Genomic DNA, 19,931 nt, shown 5'->3' on the forward strand with positions numbered 1-19,931 from the left:
ATTTGTTTCACAGTCATTTATTTTCTTAGTCTTTAAGTTAGATAGATATTGAGAATTATATAGATTAATAGTCATCTAAGTTTGTCATTTATGATTAGGCTAATCAGGTTCTTTAGATATATAGAGATTATACTCAGTCTAGATAGATAATCTTCAACTTCTTCAAAGAGCTGTAGAAAATGGCCTTTAATCTAACTCAGAGTTTTGTGGTAGTGAGACACAATTGCTCCTGGCAACACCGCTCTATTCCCGAGAGAATGTTAAGCACCAAAGACACTCCACCTGGAGCCTTTCTTTTTGGCAGAACTGGCCCTTGGGCAAAGAAATGCCCATACCTCAACCACTGACAGAGATACAAAGTATGCATCAATGGATAAAACAGGACTGTCATATCCTGCCAAGACAGGGTAAGATAGTTTTGAAAAGTTGCTTGCCTTTGAAAATGGTGTGTCAGTTATGTTAGGCCTTAGCCAAAGTTGGTTGCTTCAACGCTGCTGACGCGACTTTGGGTGATTGCCCAGGTAGCTAGCTGTCTCTGTGATTTGTTGCATGTTTTGGAAGTTGTTTTACTGAACTTCCTAATTACCCAGGTAACATTATTCCCCTTCTCAGATCTTTGATGGGGTTGAAGACTATATAAATGTAGTTACTTTCTCTCATGACTTGGCCAAGTTATTATACAAGACCTAAGCTAGTTAGAATAGGATATTTGTACTTATTGTATATAATTTCATAATAGGTTTAGAACTCTCTTATTTAAACAAAAGGGGGAGGTGTTGCGGGAGGTCCTCCCGCTCCTCCAACCTATAGCTGCTGAGATACCAGCCCACTGGGGCATGGTCTCTCTCCCTTTAAAAAAGCGGCCACTTCCCTCTCCTCTCGCTCTTCACTTCCTGCTCCGCCAGCGACTAGACTCCCTTCCTGGTTGCGTAGAGGGCTGTTGCCTGGGACAGTGATCTGTAAGTTTTTTCTCCTTTAAATAAATACCACCCTATTAATCATAATTCCAAACTGGTGTGGCATTGTTTGTGACTTATGCCTTCAGCTCATTAGGGCTAATCCTGAGTTATTGGCCAAATATTTATAATTACTATTAAGTCTCTGAGTGGTTATTTAGAAGTGCCTGTAAGATGGGGTGGGACAGAGAAATTTCCATTTATATATGGTGCTCCAGCATGTGGACAAAATGTCCACATACAATCTGACAGAGTTTAAAAAAGGTTTCTAGATACACAAGAACAGAGCCAAGCACGGATTCCTTGTAGCTGCGTTTCCCAGGTGCGCTCTGTTTACCTTTAAGAGAAAGTTTCCTGGTTTAGTGTTAGCAACAAAAACTGGTGGCTCTTTTAAGAGGCCTTGCTACCAAATACTTGTATGGTGTTTATGAGCAAGTGGGCAGCATGACAGTCGGTGGCAGTGTGGACCTAGAAACTCCCCATAGTTGTGGCCAACATGGCTCTCATCAGCACCTCCACAAAGAAACTAAGCTCTCAGAACCCATGAATGGGGCAGCGCCAGCCGCCAAAGCCACTGCCGCTTTGGTCCTAAACATGCAGCTTAGCAGTTTAAAATATCCATGTGGCCAGAAAAAGATAGAGATATGCAGTAAAAACAGATTCAGACCAAACAAACCACCAAAAATAAAACCTCTAATTGGGTTATACAGGTTTTAAAAATACACATAGGCCTGGGAGAGGGGAAAAAGGGGGTAGAAACAGTCATTGTTTAAAAAACATGATTTAACGATAAAAAGAGTATTAAAAAGAAAATAGAATAATAAAAATATAATAAGCCACCTAAAGATGGAAAATACACAGAGAGACTGGATTATGTATATTATTGTATTTTCTTTGAATCTTTCTGTTAATGAGTTACCTGCTGAGAGACATTTAATTGTAAAAGCTACTAAATTAAACCAATCTATATATTTTAAAAATGTTATTTTGGGAAAGAGAGGTTATGCTTTTGTTTCCAACATAAAATGAGAGGTTCTGGATTCATTCTGGATTAAGAAAAATCAGGTTTGATTGAGGAAGACCTCCTGAAAAACTTGACCACAGACATGTGAAAATAAACTTGAAGTATCTACAAGACACATGATAGACATTTTACCTGCCCAAACCTAAGACAAAAATTATTTTTGACTGGTACATGCACAGTTTATATTTGTATTAATACAGATATGCATGTTACCTTTAAAAGCTTATATAGATTCAGAACAAGCAGACCTGACAGCAATAAAAACGGATGACCCAGGTGATCCAGCATCTAGAACAGCTTCAAGGCTGCTGACTGAGATGGTCCAGCCTCACAGAATACTACAGCCAAGACTTAAAAATTATGTTAAAATTTTTCTCAGGGTCCCTCAAAGATCACCAGCACCCACCAATCAACAGGAAGTAGTAGATAGAACTATGATCAAATTCCCAATATATTGTTTATAAATGTTTGCTTTCATCTAACGAGGGGTGGTTATAAATTGCTACTAGTCATAGTTGATCTCTTTCTAAAAGAAGAAAGGGAGTTTTGTTATAGAAATAGGATAAAAAAGTTAGATTATTGAATCTACTTTAATCCAAAAAACAACTGTTATTCTTAAAATATTTTACATTGGTATAAATTTTTATTTTATTAATATAAATTTAAGATTAATTTTGTTATACTATATGTATATTCCTACTCTTGTTTGATGCATTGAGTTTATACAGCTTAATTAAAATGTAATGTATAATTAAGAAATATAGATTTGCAAAAATAGTTATATATAGTAAAACATATATTCATGTTAGTCAAACATATAGTCATATTAATTACATTTTCTAGATATACAAAGATATATTTCAGATGGATAGATAGTCTTCAAACACTTCAAAGACCTATAGAATATGGCATTTAAAAAGTTTTAATAACTTAAATTTTTCATGACAGTGAGACATGTCTGCTCCTGGAAACAACAATGTACTCCAGAAAAGATGATGGGCAAAGAAACTCTGTATGGAGTTTATTTTCTTTATGGCAAAAGCTAGCCATGTGGGCAAAGAAACTGTCCTTACCTCAATTGCTGACAGTTAATGTCCAAACTGGACTGCTGAGCTTTGCCAAGGCAAGGTAGGGCAGTTTTTCAGAATTCCATCCATCACAGGATAGTCTGTCAGATATGCTAGGTCTGTAGGCTGAAGATGGATGACCCAACACTGGAGAGGAACCTTGGGTGAATTCAAGGCAGCCAGCTATTTCTGTCATTTCTTACATTTTTGGAAGTATCTTGCCTGTACTTCATGCTTACTCAAGTAATATTATTTCTTTCTCAGGTTTTGATGGAGTTGAAGACTAGATAGTTATAATTACAGTCTTTCTTAGTTATGATAAAAAGGTAAATTAGACATAAAACTTTATAGACTCACCAAAATAAGATAGATAATAGAGTATTTTCTCAAATTTTGACAAATACAAATAGGCTAGATATTGTAACTATAATTCTTACTTGATAACTGTTCTGTTGTACATAATTTTACTATGTTAAAGTTAAAACTTTCCTTTTTGATTAGACAGAAAGGGGGAAATGCTGTGCGATAATACATCTGTATGTTGCGAATATGCACTGTTTTCATTGGCTGATAATAAAAACTGAATTAGTCTATAGCCAGGAAGAATACAGCTATGTGGGAAAGCCAAATGGAGATACAAGTAAGAGAAGGGTAGAGTCAGGGAGAGAGATGTGAGCCAGCTGCTGGGAAAGCAAAACGTTACAGGAACAGCTAAAGCCTTGAAGTCATGTAGCAAAATGTGGACTAAAAGAAATGGGCTAATTTAAATGTAAACGCTAGTTAGTGATAAGCCTGAGTTACCAACCAAACATTTATAATTAATATTAAGCCTCTGAGTGATTACTTAGAAGTGTCTGCAGGATGGAGTTGGACTGGGAAATCTCTGTTTACATATGAGTTCTCAAAGCCTGCCTCCACACTGACATACATCCTCCAACAAAGCCATACCTCCTAATAGTGCCTCTTCCATTGGGAGCCATTTTCTTTCAAACCAACACATAATCTAAGCACTTAGAAGGCTGAAGTAGGAGGACCACAATGAATTCAAAGTCAACCAACCTGAGGTATAGACTAAGGAAAGAAAAAAAGAAAGGCAAGCAGTTTTCTTTAGTCACTTCAAATAAACATTTGATTAAAGGCAACAAAAAAACCATACAGGGTTTCTTGGAAAACTGGAAAGTAATAGTAAAAATAAGAGCGCTATATGTAAATAATCTACAAGGGCTGTAATAGTAAAGAAAGCGGAAGTTACAATGGTCAATGAGAATCCACTACAGAAGAAGCAGTACCAGTCTTTGGTGGTTGGCTTTGACAGGAGCAAGGTTGATAACTGGAGAGGCTGAAGCTTCGGAAATTTCTTGGCTGTCACTCCTTAATTGATTGCCCCTTGCCCCAGACAATTAATGTTTTCCAAATGTGATAGATATTCTTGGTGGTCAACTTGGCCACATCTGGAATGAGCTAAAACTGAAGTGGCTGGGTACACCTGTGAGAAATTTTCCTTAATTAAATCATTGCCAGTGGGAAGACCCACCCTAAATCTGAGTCACACCTTCTTTCTACTGGCAGCCTACATAAAGGACATGGAAGAAGGAAGCCCTTGGTCTTTGCCTGCTTGCCCTTGCTCTCACTGACAAGTTTATTCCTTCACTGACACAAGAGTCTACTTCAGGATTCCAGCATATACCGAATACCAGAGGAGAAATCCAGCCTCATGGACTGAACAACTACTGGATTCTCGGACTTTCCATTGGTAGATACCCACTGTTGGGACTAGCTGGATCACAGCCTGTACAACATTCTAATAAATTCCCTTTATGTACATATATAGATTCATCCCATCAGTTTTGTTTCTCTAGCAAACTCTAATACACTAAGTAAGTAGAGTATTTCTAGGGTCCAATGGGACCACTTAGTCAATAAGAAGGTATTGCTGTAGTTCTGACAGGTCATGTAGACTGAAAACTTAAGGATGTGCTGTCCAAGGCTTTCCACAGTCTATGAAAACTCCACTGGTTAGAAGGACTTGTCATAGCCCTGACAATCACATCCCTATAGGTACAAATATTAAATGCCACCAGGGATAACACTGCCTAACCATAGTCAACTGTCGCATGAATTCTAATTGGTCTTAATATGACCGGTCCAGCAGGCCAGGTAATTCGTGGGCCTCGAGTTCGAGATCACCTGGGTAGGAATGGGGGGAAAGAGAAAGGGAACCAAGCACGTATAAAGAACTTGACAGAGTCAGTCTGAGATGCGTCAAGGTTCCGTTTATTCCAAGCAGGGGTTTATTCTTATAGAGTGGTTCTCGTAGGGAGGGGTAAGGTTGGAGGCCAAGGAGGAAGTAGTATATCTTTTGGAACATCTTGTGGTTAAGCCATTCCAAGAACTGTGTCACAGCTGATTATGCTTTCAGCAGCAAGCTGTTCTTGCAGAGAGGATGAGGAAGATACTTTTGGTTGGGGGGTTTCTTGGTCCCCAACATTAATAAATAAAACCCAGAGTCAGATATTAGGAGTGAAAGCTGAAGGATCAGAAAAGCAGTGTGGCCAGCACTAGAGAGATCTTTTCCTCTACCAATGTTCAGACCAAAGGGAAGATCCTGTCCTCAGACTGCATCTCAGACTGCCTCAAACTCTACGAAACCTCAGACTACACTGAGTTCCTGTCTCCTCCCACCTTATATTCCCCTCTCTACCCAGCAATACCACTCCTGTCTCCACTTCCCTAGTGCTGGGATTAAAGGCATGGGAGCCCAAGTACTGGGAACACCTTTGAGTGAGCTCTATTTCTCTTTTAGACAGACTCAAATTTGTGTAGCCCAGTGTGGCCTTGAACTAACATCCTTAGTGTAGCATCCTGTAGCTACATCTCCCCCACACAGGAACTTCTCATCCCCATTATACCTTTTAATACTATGATGATATATCTCTCATTGTCTTTATTTTATTGATTTTAAGTGTTATTATATTATTTGCCCTACACATGCAGACAAGTGCTCTCTCTACCACTAGTCCAGGCCCACCTCTAATTTTTAGATTTTCCTTTTGTCAAGACAGGGTCTCATTATGTAGCTCTGGCTGTGCTGCAACTCACCGATATTCTCCTGCCTCTGCCTAAGTGCAGGGATTAGAGCTGTGTGCCACTATGTCCAGCTCAGCTGGAATTTTTTAAAAAGCTTCAACTGAAAAAAGTATTTTTTCTTTATAACCTTCCTCCACTTTATTTCCCTTTTTGCTTAATTTTTTCTTCTTCCTCTTTCCCTTTATCTCCTTTCATCGTCCTTTTGAAATTTTATCTATTGACTGATTAAAGTGCCAGGAACAGGATCCAGAGCCTTATATAACCTAGACAAGCCATCTACCACTGACTATACTTTCAATTCTTCCTTTGTAAAAAGTTAGTCATACATTCATTATAACATCTAGGTTATTCAATATCAATTTTGCACCCTTTTCTTTTATATGATGTTAATTTTTACTATGTTTCTTTATTTAATTTGCTTGTGTTTTCACTTATTTGTTTCTCAGTTTTTCTTTATTTCTGACTTTTGTTGTTCCTTATTTTCTTCTTCTGTAAGGTGATCAAACCTGGAATCTCAAGTACTCTGAATGGGTGTTTTGTCACTAGCTTACACATTAATTCAGCTGAGAAATTGTGCCTTGTTCTAGCCATGGCCTTAGCTGTACTCAAACCTTGGGATACTACAACTTAGAGAACAGGGGAGGTAAAAGTCCCCAGCTGACTAACTGGATCCAACCAAGCAAAACTTCCTGTCTATTCACCCCTAAAACAACTGCAGGGAGAAATAGCACCAGTGTTGTGGATTCCATACTTAATGAGGAACCTTGATCTTTCAGACTCTCTCAGCACTTTAAAAGAGTGGCTTTTATGAATATAAATGAATGCCAAAATATACAAATAAATAGCTGAATGAATTTAAAATACAGATGAGTGAGACACTCAATAAAGAGACAGAAGTTTTGAATAAGATCAAACAGAAATCTTGGAAGCAAAAACTCAACAGACAAGATTCACACACACACACACACACACACACACACACACACACACACACACACACACACCAGAGCCTCCCTCATCAACAGACTAGATGAAACATATAAAAAAGCATCAGGCCAGGCTTAAAATCAAGGCTGATTAGTTATAATCTTCAGACAGTTAATACAAAAGTAGGAATGAATAGAACATAGCAGATCTCAGAGATTCATCAAAAGACCAAGACAAGGAAGAATACATACAATCATAAAATGTGTGAAAGAAGCAAATAAATGAGAAATAAGGGGGAACCAAATATTGTCAATACAGTAAGTCATAAACCATTCATTTCAACAATAATTACGTAAACAGTTTTAATTCTCCAAGTAAAAGATGGAGGGTGACTACATTTAAACAAAGATTCAACAAGGTGCTGCATTCAGGAAGCTTGCCTCACCAGTAAAAGCTGGAAGTGAAACAATGATAAATAATATTTTAGGCAAGTAGAACCCTTAAGCCAGAAGGTGTAGTTACACTCATATCTACAAGGACAGACTTTAAACCAAAATTAAAAGAGAAAAATGAAGGTACCACATATGTATAAAGGTAATACTCATCAGAGGATATAATGTTATAGACATACATACATTGAACTTGCAACACCCAATTTTATAAAACTCTGCTGAACATAAAGTGAGAAACAGACCAAATCAACAACAGTGGAAGTCTTTACTGTCATCAGTGACCATTCAGACAAAAACAGAACAAAGAGCTGGAGAAGTGGTTAAGATCACAGACTGCTCTTCCAGAGGACCCGAGTTCAAGTTCTACCACCCACATAGCAGCTCACAACTGTTTGTACCTCCAGTTCTAAGGGACTTGACACCCATGGCAAAACACCAATGCACATAAAATAAAATCAAATCTTAACATTTTTAAAAACTAAATTTGTTGCATCTTATCAGATTATAATGGAACTAGGTTATAAAAAATTAATAGCAAGAGAACTACATACAGATATCATGCAAAACACATAGAGCCTGACCAATAATATACTTTGAATAAAACTAGGCCATTGAAAAAATGGAGGGGATTCCTATAATTAAATTAAAATTGAAACAATATATAAGAATGTGTGAGAAGTAGCAAATGTATAAAAACAGAATATTCTCAAACAAATAACCTAGTGATGTATCTCAAGTAGAATAAATTAAAATCAGTAAAGGAAATTTTAAAAAAAGATCAGGGCTGAACTCAATGAAACAGACACTAAAATAATAGAAAGGATCAATGAAACAAAGTTGGCTTATGGAAAAAATGAAACTAGAAAACTTGGGTAAACTAACCAAAGGAAAAAGAGAAGACCCAAATCTGTAAAGTTAGGGAGAAACAGCAATTCTAACAGGTACCACTTAAATCCAGAGGATCATTAAGAAATATTCTACACAGTTATATTCCCATAAAATAGGAGGTTCAGAATAGCTAAGACAATTTCCAGACACATCTGACCTTCTAACATTTAAAGCAAGATGTAGCCCACTTAGACAGATATTACTAGACCTGGATGGAGGTGGGGGTTCCTTGGACTTCCCACAGGACAGGGAACCCTGATTGCTTTTCGGGCTGGGGGGGAGACTTAATTGGGGGAGGGGGAGGGAAATGGGAGGCGGTGGCGGGGAAGAGACAGAAATCTTTAATAAATAAATAAATTAAAAAAAAAAAAAAGAATTATTAACACACACACAAAAAAAAAAAAAAAAAAAAAAAAAGAAGCATCCAACGACACTGAGCAATGAGATCTCCTAACAGAATAAATCAGCGCTGCTGAGTTTTCTAGACCTCTGAAGACAAACTAATGCTAGTGCTCCCAAAATGACTCTATAGAATAGAAAATTGAAAAACAGGTTCTGAACTTACCCTACAAAGATAAAAATCCCCTCATAGGACAAAAGACAATTAGTGGGAATTGGTTTCTTCCTTCCAGCATGTGGGTTCCAAAGACTGAACCTGGACCATCAGGCTTGGTAGCAAGTGCTTTATCCTCTGAGTTCTCTTGCTGGCTATTATTCTAACCCTTTCTTTGCAATGGTTAACAAGTTCACTCTATAATAATTCTCTGAACTGGGTAACGACAGTGAATGTACTTTAGGTTTCTTATTCAGTTAAAACAAGCGTAAACATTTATTTACACACAGAGAAATGGTGTTAGTCTGCAATCTCAGAATGTGGGAGGTAGAGGTAAAAGGATAATAGATTTTGGGCTAGCCTTGGCTACACAGGCAGACCAACCAACTTTTACAGTAGCAGCAAACACACAAACCAACTATCAAACATCTACAGGGTGGGGCTACAGCTCATGGTTGTGCTTCTTGGTTTCTGGATTTGATGTCCATCAGCTCTTCAAATCAACTTTTAAAAATTTAATTACCTGCTTTTTCTGTGTTCTGCTCCTGTTTTCCAGCCAATCATCCATTTGCTCCTCTATCTCTTCAATAGAAGTCCCATGATCGTAAGACTGAATATATGCATTTTCTAAAGGCATATATACAGGAAATTCTGGTTTCAGTTTTTTAACTTTAACTTTCTTCTGTTCTAAAAAGAATATTTAAAAGAACCAGTTATTGAGATTTGTTCAGAATAAAAAGAAATTAAAAATATTCTAGCACTGTATTCATAGAATAGATCTTTGAAGAACATGTTATTTTATCAAGACAGAATTGCTTGTTGTAAATAGCTACAAGCTCTATTGTGCATTGATCATTAAATTATTTAATAACAAACTCAGATGCTGACAATGTGATTGCGACATGATCACACTATCTGTTTGCATCGACTTTTAGTCTTCAAAGTACCTTTCATTAAAACATTTTGTTTCAGACAATGGAAAGAGCTTTAATTTAGTGTCTTAATTTTTTTAATGATTAATTTTTATTTATGTGTATATGTATGTGTCTATGTGAATGTGTGCCACATATATGCAGGTGCTCACAGAGGCCAGAAGAGGGTGTCAGATGCCCTGGATCTGGAGTAACAGTCAGCTGGTCAGCCAGTTGGTGACTTGTCCAACCTGGACTCTGGTAATGGAAGCTTGGGCCCTCTGGAAGAGCAGGAAACATTCTTTCGTTGTTTTTGTTGTTATTTTGTTTTATTCTTTTTTTGAGACAGGGTTTCTTTGTGTAGCTAGGGCTGTCCTAGAACTCACAATGTAGACCAGGCTGGCCTCAAGCTCAGAGATAGACATGCCTCTATCTCTCGAGTGCTGGGATTAAAGGTGTGCGGCCCCACAGCACTCTTAGCCATTGAGCCATTTCTACTACCCTCAATTTCTTAATCATATCCTTATTTCTCATTAGTTACATAAAACATTAATGATACACATTTATATTTTCAATATTTTAGAAAGAAAATCTGATCTGGGAACATCAGCCAAATGTTGCATAAAAATATTTCCAAGGCTATTAATTCATGGTGACATATGCCTTTAAACCCATTATTTAGGAGGCAGAGGCAGGCAGCTCTCTATACATTCAAAGCCAGTCTGGTTTATAAGTGAGTTCAACCATAGCTACAAAGAAACTTGTTTTAAAAAGAAAAAAAAAAGTCAGGTGGTGGTGGCACACGCCTTTAATCTTACCACTCGGGAGACGAGGCAGGCGGATCTCTAAGAGTTCGAGGCCAGCCTGGTCTACAGAGGTAGTTCCAGGACAGGTGCCAAAGCTACAGAGAAACCCTGTCTCAGAAAAAAAGTATTTCCAACAAGGCATATACTATGGTGATTGCAGACATCAACAAGTAACAGCAACATTGTAGTGATCTCAGTTTCTCAGTTTGTGTCAGCACACCCTATGATGCTCCTATAATGATGAAACTGTCTCATCTATCTTCAGACAACAGATGGTATTCTTCATTCCACCTTAGTGACCACACTGAGAAGCTGCTTCTCTTTCATCTGCAAACTCCCCTGGCCTCACAACCACATTTTTACCATCTGATATTTTTGTGTGCACGTGAGTATCACAATGCCACTGTGAAAAAACTCATCAAATCTCTAGAAAAAAAATAGACAATCCATAAACCTTTCAGTTCAGAGGGAAAACGGCTTAGCAAAGGATGCCAACAAAACTAAATACTCATATGAAATAAAACCAGCACAATATTATAATGCTATATAAAAATAAATTCCATCTGGAAAAGAAAATAGATTTTTAAAAATAGAATTCCAAAAATCTTACAAAGATTAACTTAAAAATCATGTGTGTGCTATATGAAGTAAGAGGAAATCTTAACTTATATCACAAACCCAAATACCATAATAAAGACAAGGACAGCATTAACACCAAGAGACAACAAATTTGGAAAGAGTATCTATAACACAGAGGGCAAACAGAAAATTAATAAAGAAATTAAAGAAGGTGATTACTTTTATAAATAAGAGGATGGGCAATCCAAGAGAAAAGGTAGTAAAGGTCATGACTAGGCAATCCAAATGAATAAATCCACAAGACCACAAAACAAGAAACCTATACTCAGGGACACCAGATCTCCCTGGGAAAGGGAAATAGCAGAGATTTCATGAGTAGACTGAGGGCAAGTGGGGATGGGAACATGAGTGATCAGGTTGGGGGAGCCGACAGAGTGGGAAAATACTGAGACTACTGGGGAGAGGGGCAGCATTTCGGGGTAAGGTAAAAACCTGGCACACGAGACTCTCCCAGAAATCTAAAAGGAAGACTTAGACTCACGGCAATAGCAGATGAATAGCCTGAACTGACCATCTCCCGTGTCTAGATTGCTGCCTAGCCCAACTGTCATCTGAAAGGTGAATTATCCAGTGAAAGACCCTAATTTCTAGGGTTCAGGGAAGGATCCCTCAGACTCAATAAGCCATGCCAATGGATGCAAACAGCAAGAGGATTCTTTAATGTCGAAGACGCCAACAGGGGACCAAATACTCCAGTGAGACTGAGCCCCCTTGGTATTTTTCCAGCAAGCATTTATTTATAGGGTCTCAGGGTTACATAACAGGGAAACATAGCAACAGCAACATCATTAGTCAACTCAAATTAACGTATGGGGGGAGATCAACATCAGGACAAACACAAGTCTAACAGGACAGAAACAAGTCTAAATTAAGCCAGCTTTAGCCAGTTTCTGCCTCCCTGGGTTTTGATACACAAAGGACTGGGTGTTTTTCTCAAGACTGCTTCTGCCGCCCACAGAAATCTTGTTTTTTCCTGGCCTAGTTGATCACAAAAACATCTTAAGATGGAGACTAGGGTTGGGGTCTTTCATCCAGCAGCTGATGGAAACAGATGCAGGCCCATAACCAAACATTAGGCAGAGTTTGGGGAATCCTGTAGAAGCAGAGGAGAAAGGATTGTAGGAGCCATAGGGGTGGAGGACACCACAAGAAAACTCACAGAATCAACCAACCTGGGATGGGCACAGCTCACAGAGGCTGAATCAACAAAACAGGAAGCACATATGGAACTGACCTAGGACCTCTGCATATTATGTTACAGTTGTGTAGGTTGGTCCTTTCGTGGGGACTCCTAACAGTGGGAACAGGGGCTGTCTTCGACTCTGTTTTGTTTTGTTTTGAGACAGGGTTTCTCTATAGCTTTGGTGCCTGTCCTGGAACTCACTCTGTAGACCAAGCTGGCCTTGAACTCACAGAGATCCTCCTGCCTATACCTCCTTAGTGCTGGGACTAAAGGTGTGTGCCAACTGGCTATCTCTGACTTTTATAGGCTTTTGGGATACTACTTCTCACACAGGTCGCTCTGCCCAGCCTTGATAGATGGGGAGATCCTTAGTTTTCCTGCAATTTGATATGCCATGTTTTGTACACATGGGAGACCTGCCCTTTCCTAAACAGAAACAGAGTAGACTGGGGGATGGAAACAAAAAAGGGATGGGGAAACGGAAGGGGAGGAAAGAGGGGAAACCATGGCCAGAATGTAAAATTAACAAATTTATTTTTAGGGGCTGGAGAGATGGCTCAGTGGTTAAGAGCACTGCTACTCTTCTAAAGGTCCTGAGTTCAATTCCCAGCAACCACATGGTGGCTCACAACAATCTGTGATGAGATCTGGTGCCCTCTTCTGATCTGCAGGCATACATGCAGACAGAATACTGAGATACTAAATAAATCTTTTAAAAAAAATAAATTTAAGCCGGGCGATGGTGGCGCACGCCTTTAATCCCAGCACTCGGGAGGCAGAGGCAGGCGGATCTCTGTGAGTTCGAGACCAGCTTGGTCTATAAGAGCTAGTTCCAGGACAGGCTTCAAAGCCACAGAGAAACCCTGTCTCGAAAAAGCAAAAAAACAATAAATAAATAAATAAACAAATAAATTTATTTTTAAAAAATAGGGGAAAAAAGCCAATATTCTCAAACTAAAGAAATGAAAATTCAAGTAATACCATGTATGATTTGGGGTACAAATTAAAAAAAATCTAGTAGCATATACTTCTGGAAAGGGGAAGGCTCTTTCTAGAAATGTGAATTACTTTGTTATAATCTTGTGGGATAGTAGTCTAAGAAGATCTATTAAGATTAAATATATAAACCTTTTCTAGGCATAAAAATTTTGAATATAATTGCATGGGCGTATACACATATGTATGTGCTTTTGTGTGTATGTGTGAGACTATTTTCTGCTTATAGAGATACTAGTTAACAGTAAATGCCTTGTAAGAGACACGACTACATAATTACTGATGTATTTATCTACATGAAGAAATACTAAATCAAACTGAAGCAGAGATACATTAATAATTTTATGGGTATGTCAGTAAGTTTAAGTAGCAAAAGAAAAATCAGAAAAGCACATGGTTCCATATTTTAAAGCAAAATCATGCTTCTGCATATTCTTACATTTATTCAAGTTTACACACACATACCTGATTATTCTATAAGGTTGGATGTTCTATAAAACAGATGGCTATATGAAGGCATGTAGGGACTGAGATGAAGGAGAGGGGTGCAGTGAGCATCAATACAGAGAAGCAACACCACAGTGAAAACAAGTCCATGCATGGGAAGGTAGGTTCACATGTCTTATGGGAAAACTATAGACATAATGTACAAAGCTGTACAACATAAATCTATTTGTAAATTCAGGCTCCTAAAACCAAAACAAAAGCTTAGTAAATATTTACTTAATTCTGTCCTTTAAAATAATTCATGAGTTTGCACCATCCAACATTTTGCACTTGGCAAAATTTTATAAATTAAAAGGCAAGTATTTTCAAAACTAAATGTCCAGAAAATATGCCTAAGTGGCCCAAAGATTTCTATTTGGCAAGTACTCTCAGTATCCCTTCAATAACTGTGATTCAATAAAGCCTACATAGTTAGTACTGCTACAAGCACAAGAATTTTGGAGGTAATAACATCAATTATACTTTACTCAAGAGAAAAAAACCTAAGATTTTTCTATTTAGCAGCATTGTGAGGCGTATTAAGAAAACTTATGAGTTAATATAAAAACACAGTATCTGGATGCTGCTTGTGTGAATATTACTCAAGTTTTTATTAAAATTTGATTTAAGGCTACAGAGATGTCTCAGCAGTTAAGAGCAACTAGTCTTCTAAAGGCCCTAGATTTGAATCCTGTGGTGGTCACAATGCCTGTAACTGCGGCCCCAGGGGCAATCCAACACCTCTGGTCTCTATGCACCTGCATTCACATACACACACCTACACACTATTCAAAATAATAAAATACTTAAGAATTATCTCAAGATTTGTAGACTACTGAAAGAGAAACATAGATATCAACCCAGACACAAAACTTTTGACCTACAATCTGTACTGCCTGCAAAATATGCTAAGACAATGGTGGTACAAAACTCGTGGGAATAGCCAACAATTGTCTAATTTGATTTAAGGCCACTAGAAGGAACACATACCAGACAGTGCTTGGGTAAGCAAGAAGATAGTCCCAAGATACAGGGTAAAACCAAACACCATTGGTCATAAATCAATAACCACAACAAAAAACCCACAAACACAAAAAAGAATAATTCCTAATGGTATCTGCTATTTTCAAAGAGGTTTCCTGTGGCAACAAATGAGAACAAATACAGAAACACGCAGCCAGACGATGTGAGGAGAGAATCTAAATGAGAGTTCCCCTCAGAGCTCATGGAATCTCAAAGAAGATGAAGCAAAAAGATTTAAGAGCCAGAGGGGATGGAGGACACCAGGAGAACAAGGCCCTCTGAATCATGTAAGCTCCCGAAGACTGGAGCAGCAAGCACAGGGCACACACGGGTCTGCACTAGGTTCTCTGTGTATATATTATAGCTATTAGCTTACTATTTTATGAGACTTCTAACAGTGACAAAGAGTGGGACTCTGACTCTTGTGCCTACTCTTGGGACTCTTTTCTTCCTGTTGGGTTGCCATTATCTAACTTTGATATGCAAGTTTTGGTTTATTTTATTAAATTTTATTTTGTCATGTTTGGCTGTTATTTCTTAGAAGTATGTTCTTTTCTAAACAGTACAATGCAGAAAACGATTAATGAAGTTGACAAAATTAAGGATTCCTTGCAGCTGGGTATGGTGGTACACATCTTTAATCCCAGCACTCGGAGGCAAAGGCAGGTGGATTTCTGTGAGTTTAAGGTCAGCCTGGTCTACAAAGCAAGTTCCAGGACCGTCAAGGCTCTGTTAAACAGAAAAACCCTGTCTTGAGAAACCAAACCAACCAACTAACCAAACATAAAGATTCCTTTTATGTAACCATTAGACTATATCTTAAAATATGTGACAGTTTCTGACTCTGCTAACAGTGAGTGTAATACCTCTTTACTGTTCTTAACACTGATACTCCCACTTTTTCCAATAAATCACTGATATGAAAAACCAAGATGGTTTTATAACACAAACCTCATATGAATGCTAGGCTAGTTAATGATGGACTGCTATGAGTTTTATAACGTTGTTTATTACATATATCTTTACTAAAGAAGTAAGAAATTCCAGATGCTTGTCTATTTAAAATTTTGTATTTCTTTACAATTTTTTTTCATTAAGTAGCAAAATAAGAAAACAGAATTTTTAAACCTGGGAATTTTAACTGAACAGAATCCAGTTAAACAAATTTTAAAAAATGTTTACAGACCTCCAATGTAGATTTCATATTGTGATAAACATTTCATGTTTACCTCTAATTTTCTTAAGGGCAGTATATATTCTTAATCTGCTATTATTCAACAATTTCAATATATACTCTAACATTTTACTGGTTGATTTGTTGTAAAAATTAAATGAAAATGATGAGCTAAGAAGAAAGCAATCAAATGTAGTGAACGTCTACTGCCTTAACAGGTAAATTTGGGATTACTTTTAAGACATGGTATTTTCTTACAGATTCATTTACCTTCTGACTCACTTAAAAGGTTTAAAAATGCTAACTTTATTTAAAAGTAACGATTTTATGAAAATTACATTTAGAGTTTCATTTGTCTACTTTTACTGCCCAGCACACACAGTTAGCAACCTTTATACACAATCCTCTATCATCTTGATTCTTCTTAAAGGCATCTACTTTAAATAATTATACAGTTTTTGATGTGGAATTCCCCTCTGTATGTTGTGAATTCCATTGGTTAATAAAGAAACTGCTTTGGGTCTATAGAAGAGCTATAGAGAAACAGAGCTAGGTGGGGAAAACTAAGCTGAATGCTGAGAGAAAGGAGGCAGAGTAAAAGAGAAGCCATATAGCCCTGCTGGAGCCAGACGGAACTTTACCTGGTAAGCCACTGCCACATGGTAATATACAAATGAATGGAGATGGGTTAAATTAATCTGTAAGAGTTAGCCAATAAGAAGCTAGAGCTAATGGGCCAAGCAGTGATTTAAATTATATAGTTTCTGTGTGATTATTTCGGGGCTGAGAAGCTGAAAACCAATAAACAGCCTCCTTTCAACAAGTTTTAAGTATCATTTTGCAGTTAGAAGTTTCTGAACTGAATTACATGCTTCTTGAGACAGGGTACTGTATAGAGATGCTCAGCTGGCATTCACTACTACTCACAGGGTTACAGACATTCATCTACTCAGCCACTCACCATTTACTGTGTGCCAGGACACTGCTCACTATTGTAGACACAAAGTGAAAAGAAACCATTCCTCTTCTAAAGCTGCCCAGGCACAAGAACAATTGTGACAGAAAAACTCCCCCTAAAAATAACTATGTCTTGGAAACACAACAGTGAACAAAATAAAGTCCTAACATTTGTAGAGTTATATCTACTGGGAGAAACTAGATATAAACAGAACTAATAAATTCTGCTGGGTGGTGATAACTTCTGTGAATAAAATAACCAGCATGTGCAAACCATGGACATGTGGGAAAGATGGACAAAATAAAAAAAAAAGTCAAGAAATGTTTTTGTGTTCCATTGAACATCCTTATATTTTCCGTTTTGTTTTTTAAAATTTGAAAATTTTTATTATTTTATGCATATAGGTACTTTCCTGGTGTGTATAGCTGTGCACCACTCATGTGCATGATACTCGTGGATGCTAGACCAGGGTGTCAGATTCAGACTCCCTGGAATGGGTGTTACAGATGACTCTGAACTGCCATGTGGTCCTCTGTCAGATAAGCCAGTGGTCAAAACCTGGGCCATCTCTGCAGTCCTCTTTCTATTTCTTTGAGGTAGGATCTTACTGTAGAGCTCTGGCTGGCCTGGTACTCAATATGTAATTCATGGTCTTCAAGGAGTATGCCTTCTGTCTCAACTTTCTACTGGGGTTACAGGTAGGAGTCCCCATGCCAGCTTCTTTTTAATAGTCTTATAATTTATTTGAGGTTTGTATTACACAACAATATTACAAAAGAAACAAAGGTTTTTAAAACAAAAATGATTTTTCCCAAGTTTTTCCACTGCTATAGTACAATATTAACATATAGGTTATTAACATAACATAATAAAATTATTAATATATTGGTTATTCATAGCATTAAATATTAATCATAATTTTAGGACTGAAAGATAGTTGGTTTTTGCAGATTTGAATGGTCTCAACTTGAGTTGTATGACCTCAGGTTAATTCACCTCTCCTGATACTGGATTTTGTGTGGCTCAATAGCAGTATTTTTCATGTGTAATATAGTAAATACAAGTGACTCCATTTGAAAATACAGAAAATTCAATGAATGTTAAATTTAAAGGAAAATTTGAATTTTGATTAGTTTTATATGAAATTGTTAATAAAGTAAACAATATTTAAAACTCACTTTGAAGTGTTTCAATGTGAATTTTAGCCAATGCATCTTCTTTTTCCTTCAATTTTGTCTCCTTGTATTTTGCATAAAACTGCCCAGCATCCTTAAAAAAAAAAGTTACAAGTAAATTAATACAAAAATAATTTTGACAGTATGCTCTCTGTAACTTTCTTTTAGGACAATACACTCATTCTCCATGAAAGCTTTCCTTCTGTTTTCTAATGACATGATGAACGGAAGGAACCGAACAAACACTTCTCTGTAATGTTTCTTGCCTGGAGAACTAAGTTCAAAAAGTGCATGGGTGTAATTTTAAGTAAACTTTTCATACATGAAAAGGAGGATTTCTCTTCCACTGTTTGCTGTCTCCCCAACACCATACTATTATACTGGCAGCAGAAAAGTGCACTGACTGAACCAAGCATCTGCTGTAGAATTACTCTGACCAACTAGCACCAGTACTTTGTTAGTCACAGTAAGTAATAACACGGTAATTTTTGTGTTACTACTTTAGCTCCAGATCTTCAACACTACAGAGGATGAGGCAATTCAGCTCTGAATAAAAGCTGTCACTTTTTCCCCCTATGATTCTCAAAGAAGACTGCACCAGTTGCCATAAAAAAACTGAAGATATAAACTACACAGACACTCAGGAATAAGCTTCCAGTGGCTAAAGTCTCAATGAGTGGCACATAGCCAAGTGCTCAGCAAGGTTCTTATATAAAAGGCTAGGTGTCAGGTGTCACATACTGACAGAGATGAACATAAACTTGTTGATTCTCTAGGCATATGACGTTCCTAACAATGAAAATCAACAAAGTAGATCTTTCCATACTACTTGATGTAAGTCTCATACATTTCAGAAATACCAGGCCACATTGTGTTTCCATACTTCTGTATTTGCTTTAACCTCAGGTTGGACTATTTTGATCCTTGCCATTATTTTAACAAATGCCTTTTTATACTAGGAAAACCTTGTTCAAATACCATTGCCTTCACCTTCTCTAGCAGAGCAAGCCTCTGTACTTAACAACTCACATGCCTGTATCATGTTATATATAGTATCACCTACAAGATGGGACATTTGAGACAAAACAAAGATCTGGCACTCCGTGTTTACTGAACGGAATCAAACTGGAATACATGTGAAATCTTATAAAGAAAGAAATGAAAAGGCATTATTTGAGTGATGAAGAGTACAGAAAGATGTAGGTATCAAGGATAAGTTTAAGGTGATATTACTATATTGTAAGATTCCTAGAGAAGATAAATCACAGATATATCTGTGACTATGCCTATATGAAATGAAGGAACATCAAATATAGATACACGAATAACCCACCCTATTTCATTCATGATTGTAAGCAAATCAAAGGTATTTCATGGGGTCTGTTTTTTGGGATTACAATGATCTCTTCCACCAGATAATGAATTAGGGAAATTATACAGAGACTTCCTAAAACATTTGAATACATAGTGAAAATATTTCTTTTTAGCCTCTCAGACCAACTTTTGTGTTCTTAATTTCTAGGACAAGCATTCTTATAAGGCAGATACACAAATGTGTAATCAAAATAGTATAGATGGTAATTTATCCAGCTTACTCATCCTCCCATACCAATATATACATAAATT

At 37.3% G+C, this 19,931-nt stretch overlaps 1 protein-coding gene across 1 annotated transcript in view; it reads right to left on the reverse strand.

Moving 5' to 3' along the window:
• Nucleotides 1-19,931, reverse strand: part of Dnajc1 (DnaJ heat shock protein family (Hsp40) member C1) — a 178,668-nt gene that overhangs the window by 60,808 nt on the left and 97,929 nt on the right. The window contains exons 7-8 of the mRNA XM_075970588.1: nt 18,309-18,399; nt 9,478-9,641 (exon numbers count right to left, since the gene is read on the reverse strand). Of these exons, the coding sequence (XP_075826703.1) occupies nt 9,478-9,641; nt 18,309-18,399 (255 nt within the window). The remainder of the gene's footprint in view (nt 1-9,477; nt 9,642-18,308; nt 18,400-19,931) is intronic.

The sequence above is a fragment of the Microtus pennsylvanicus genome, chromosome 4 (assembly GCF_037038515.1).
Source record: "Microtus pennsylvanicus isolate mMicPen1 chromosome 4, mMicPen1.hap1, whole genome shotgun sequence".
NCBI classification, from domain to species: domain Eukaryota; kingdom Metazoa; phylum Chordata; class Mammalia; order Rodentia; family Cricetidae; genus Microtus; species Microtus pennsylvanicus.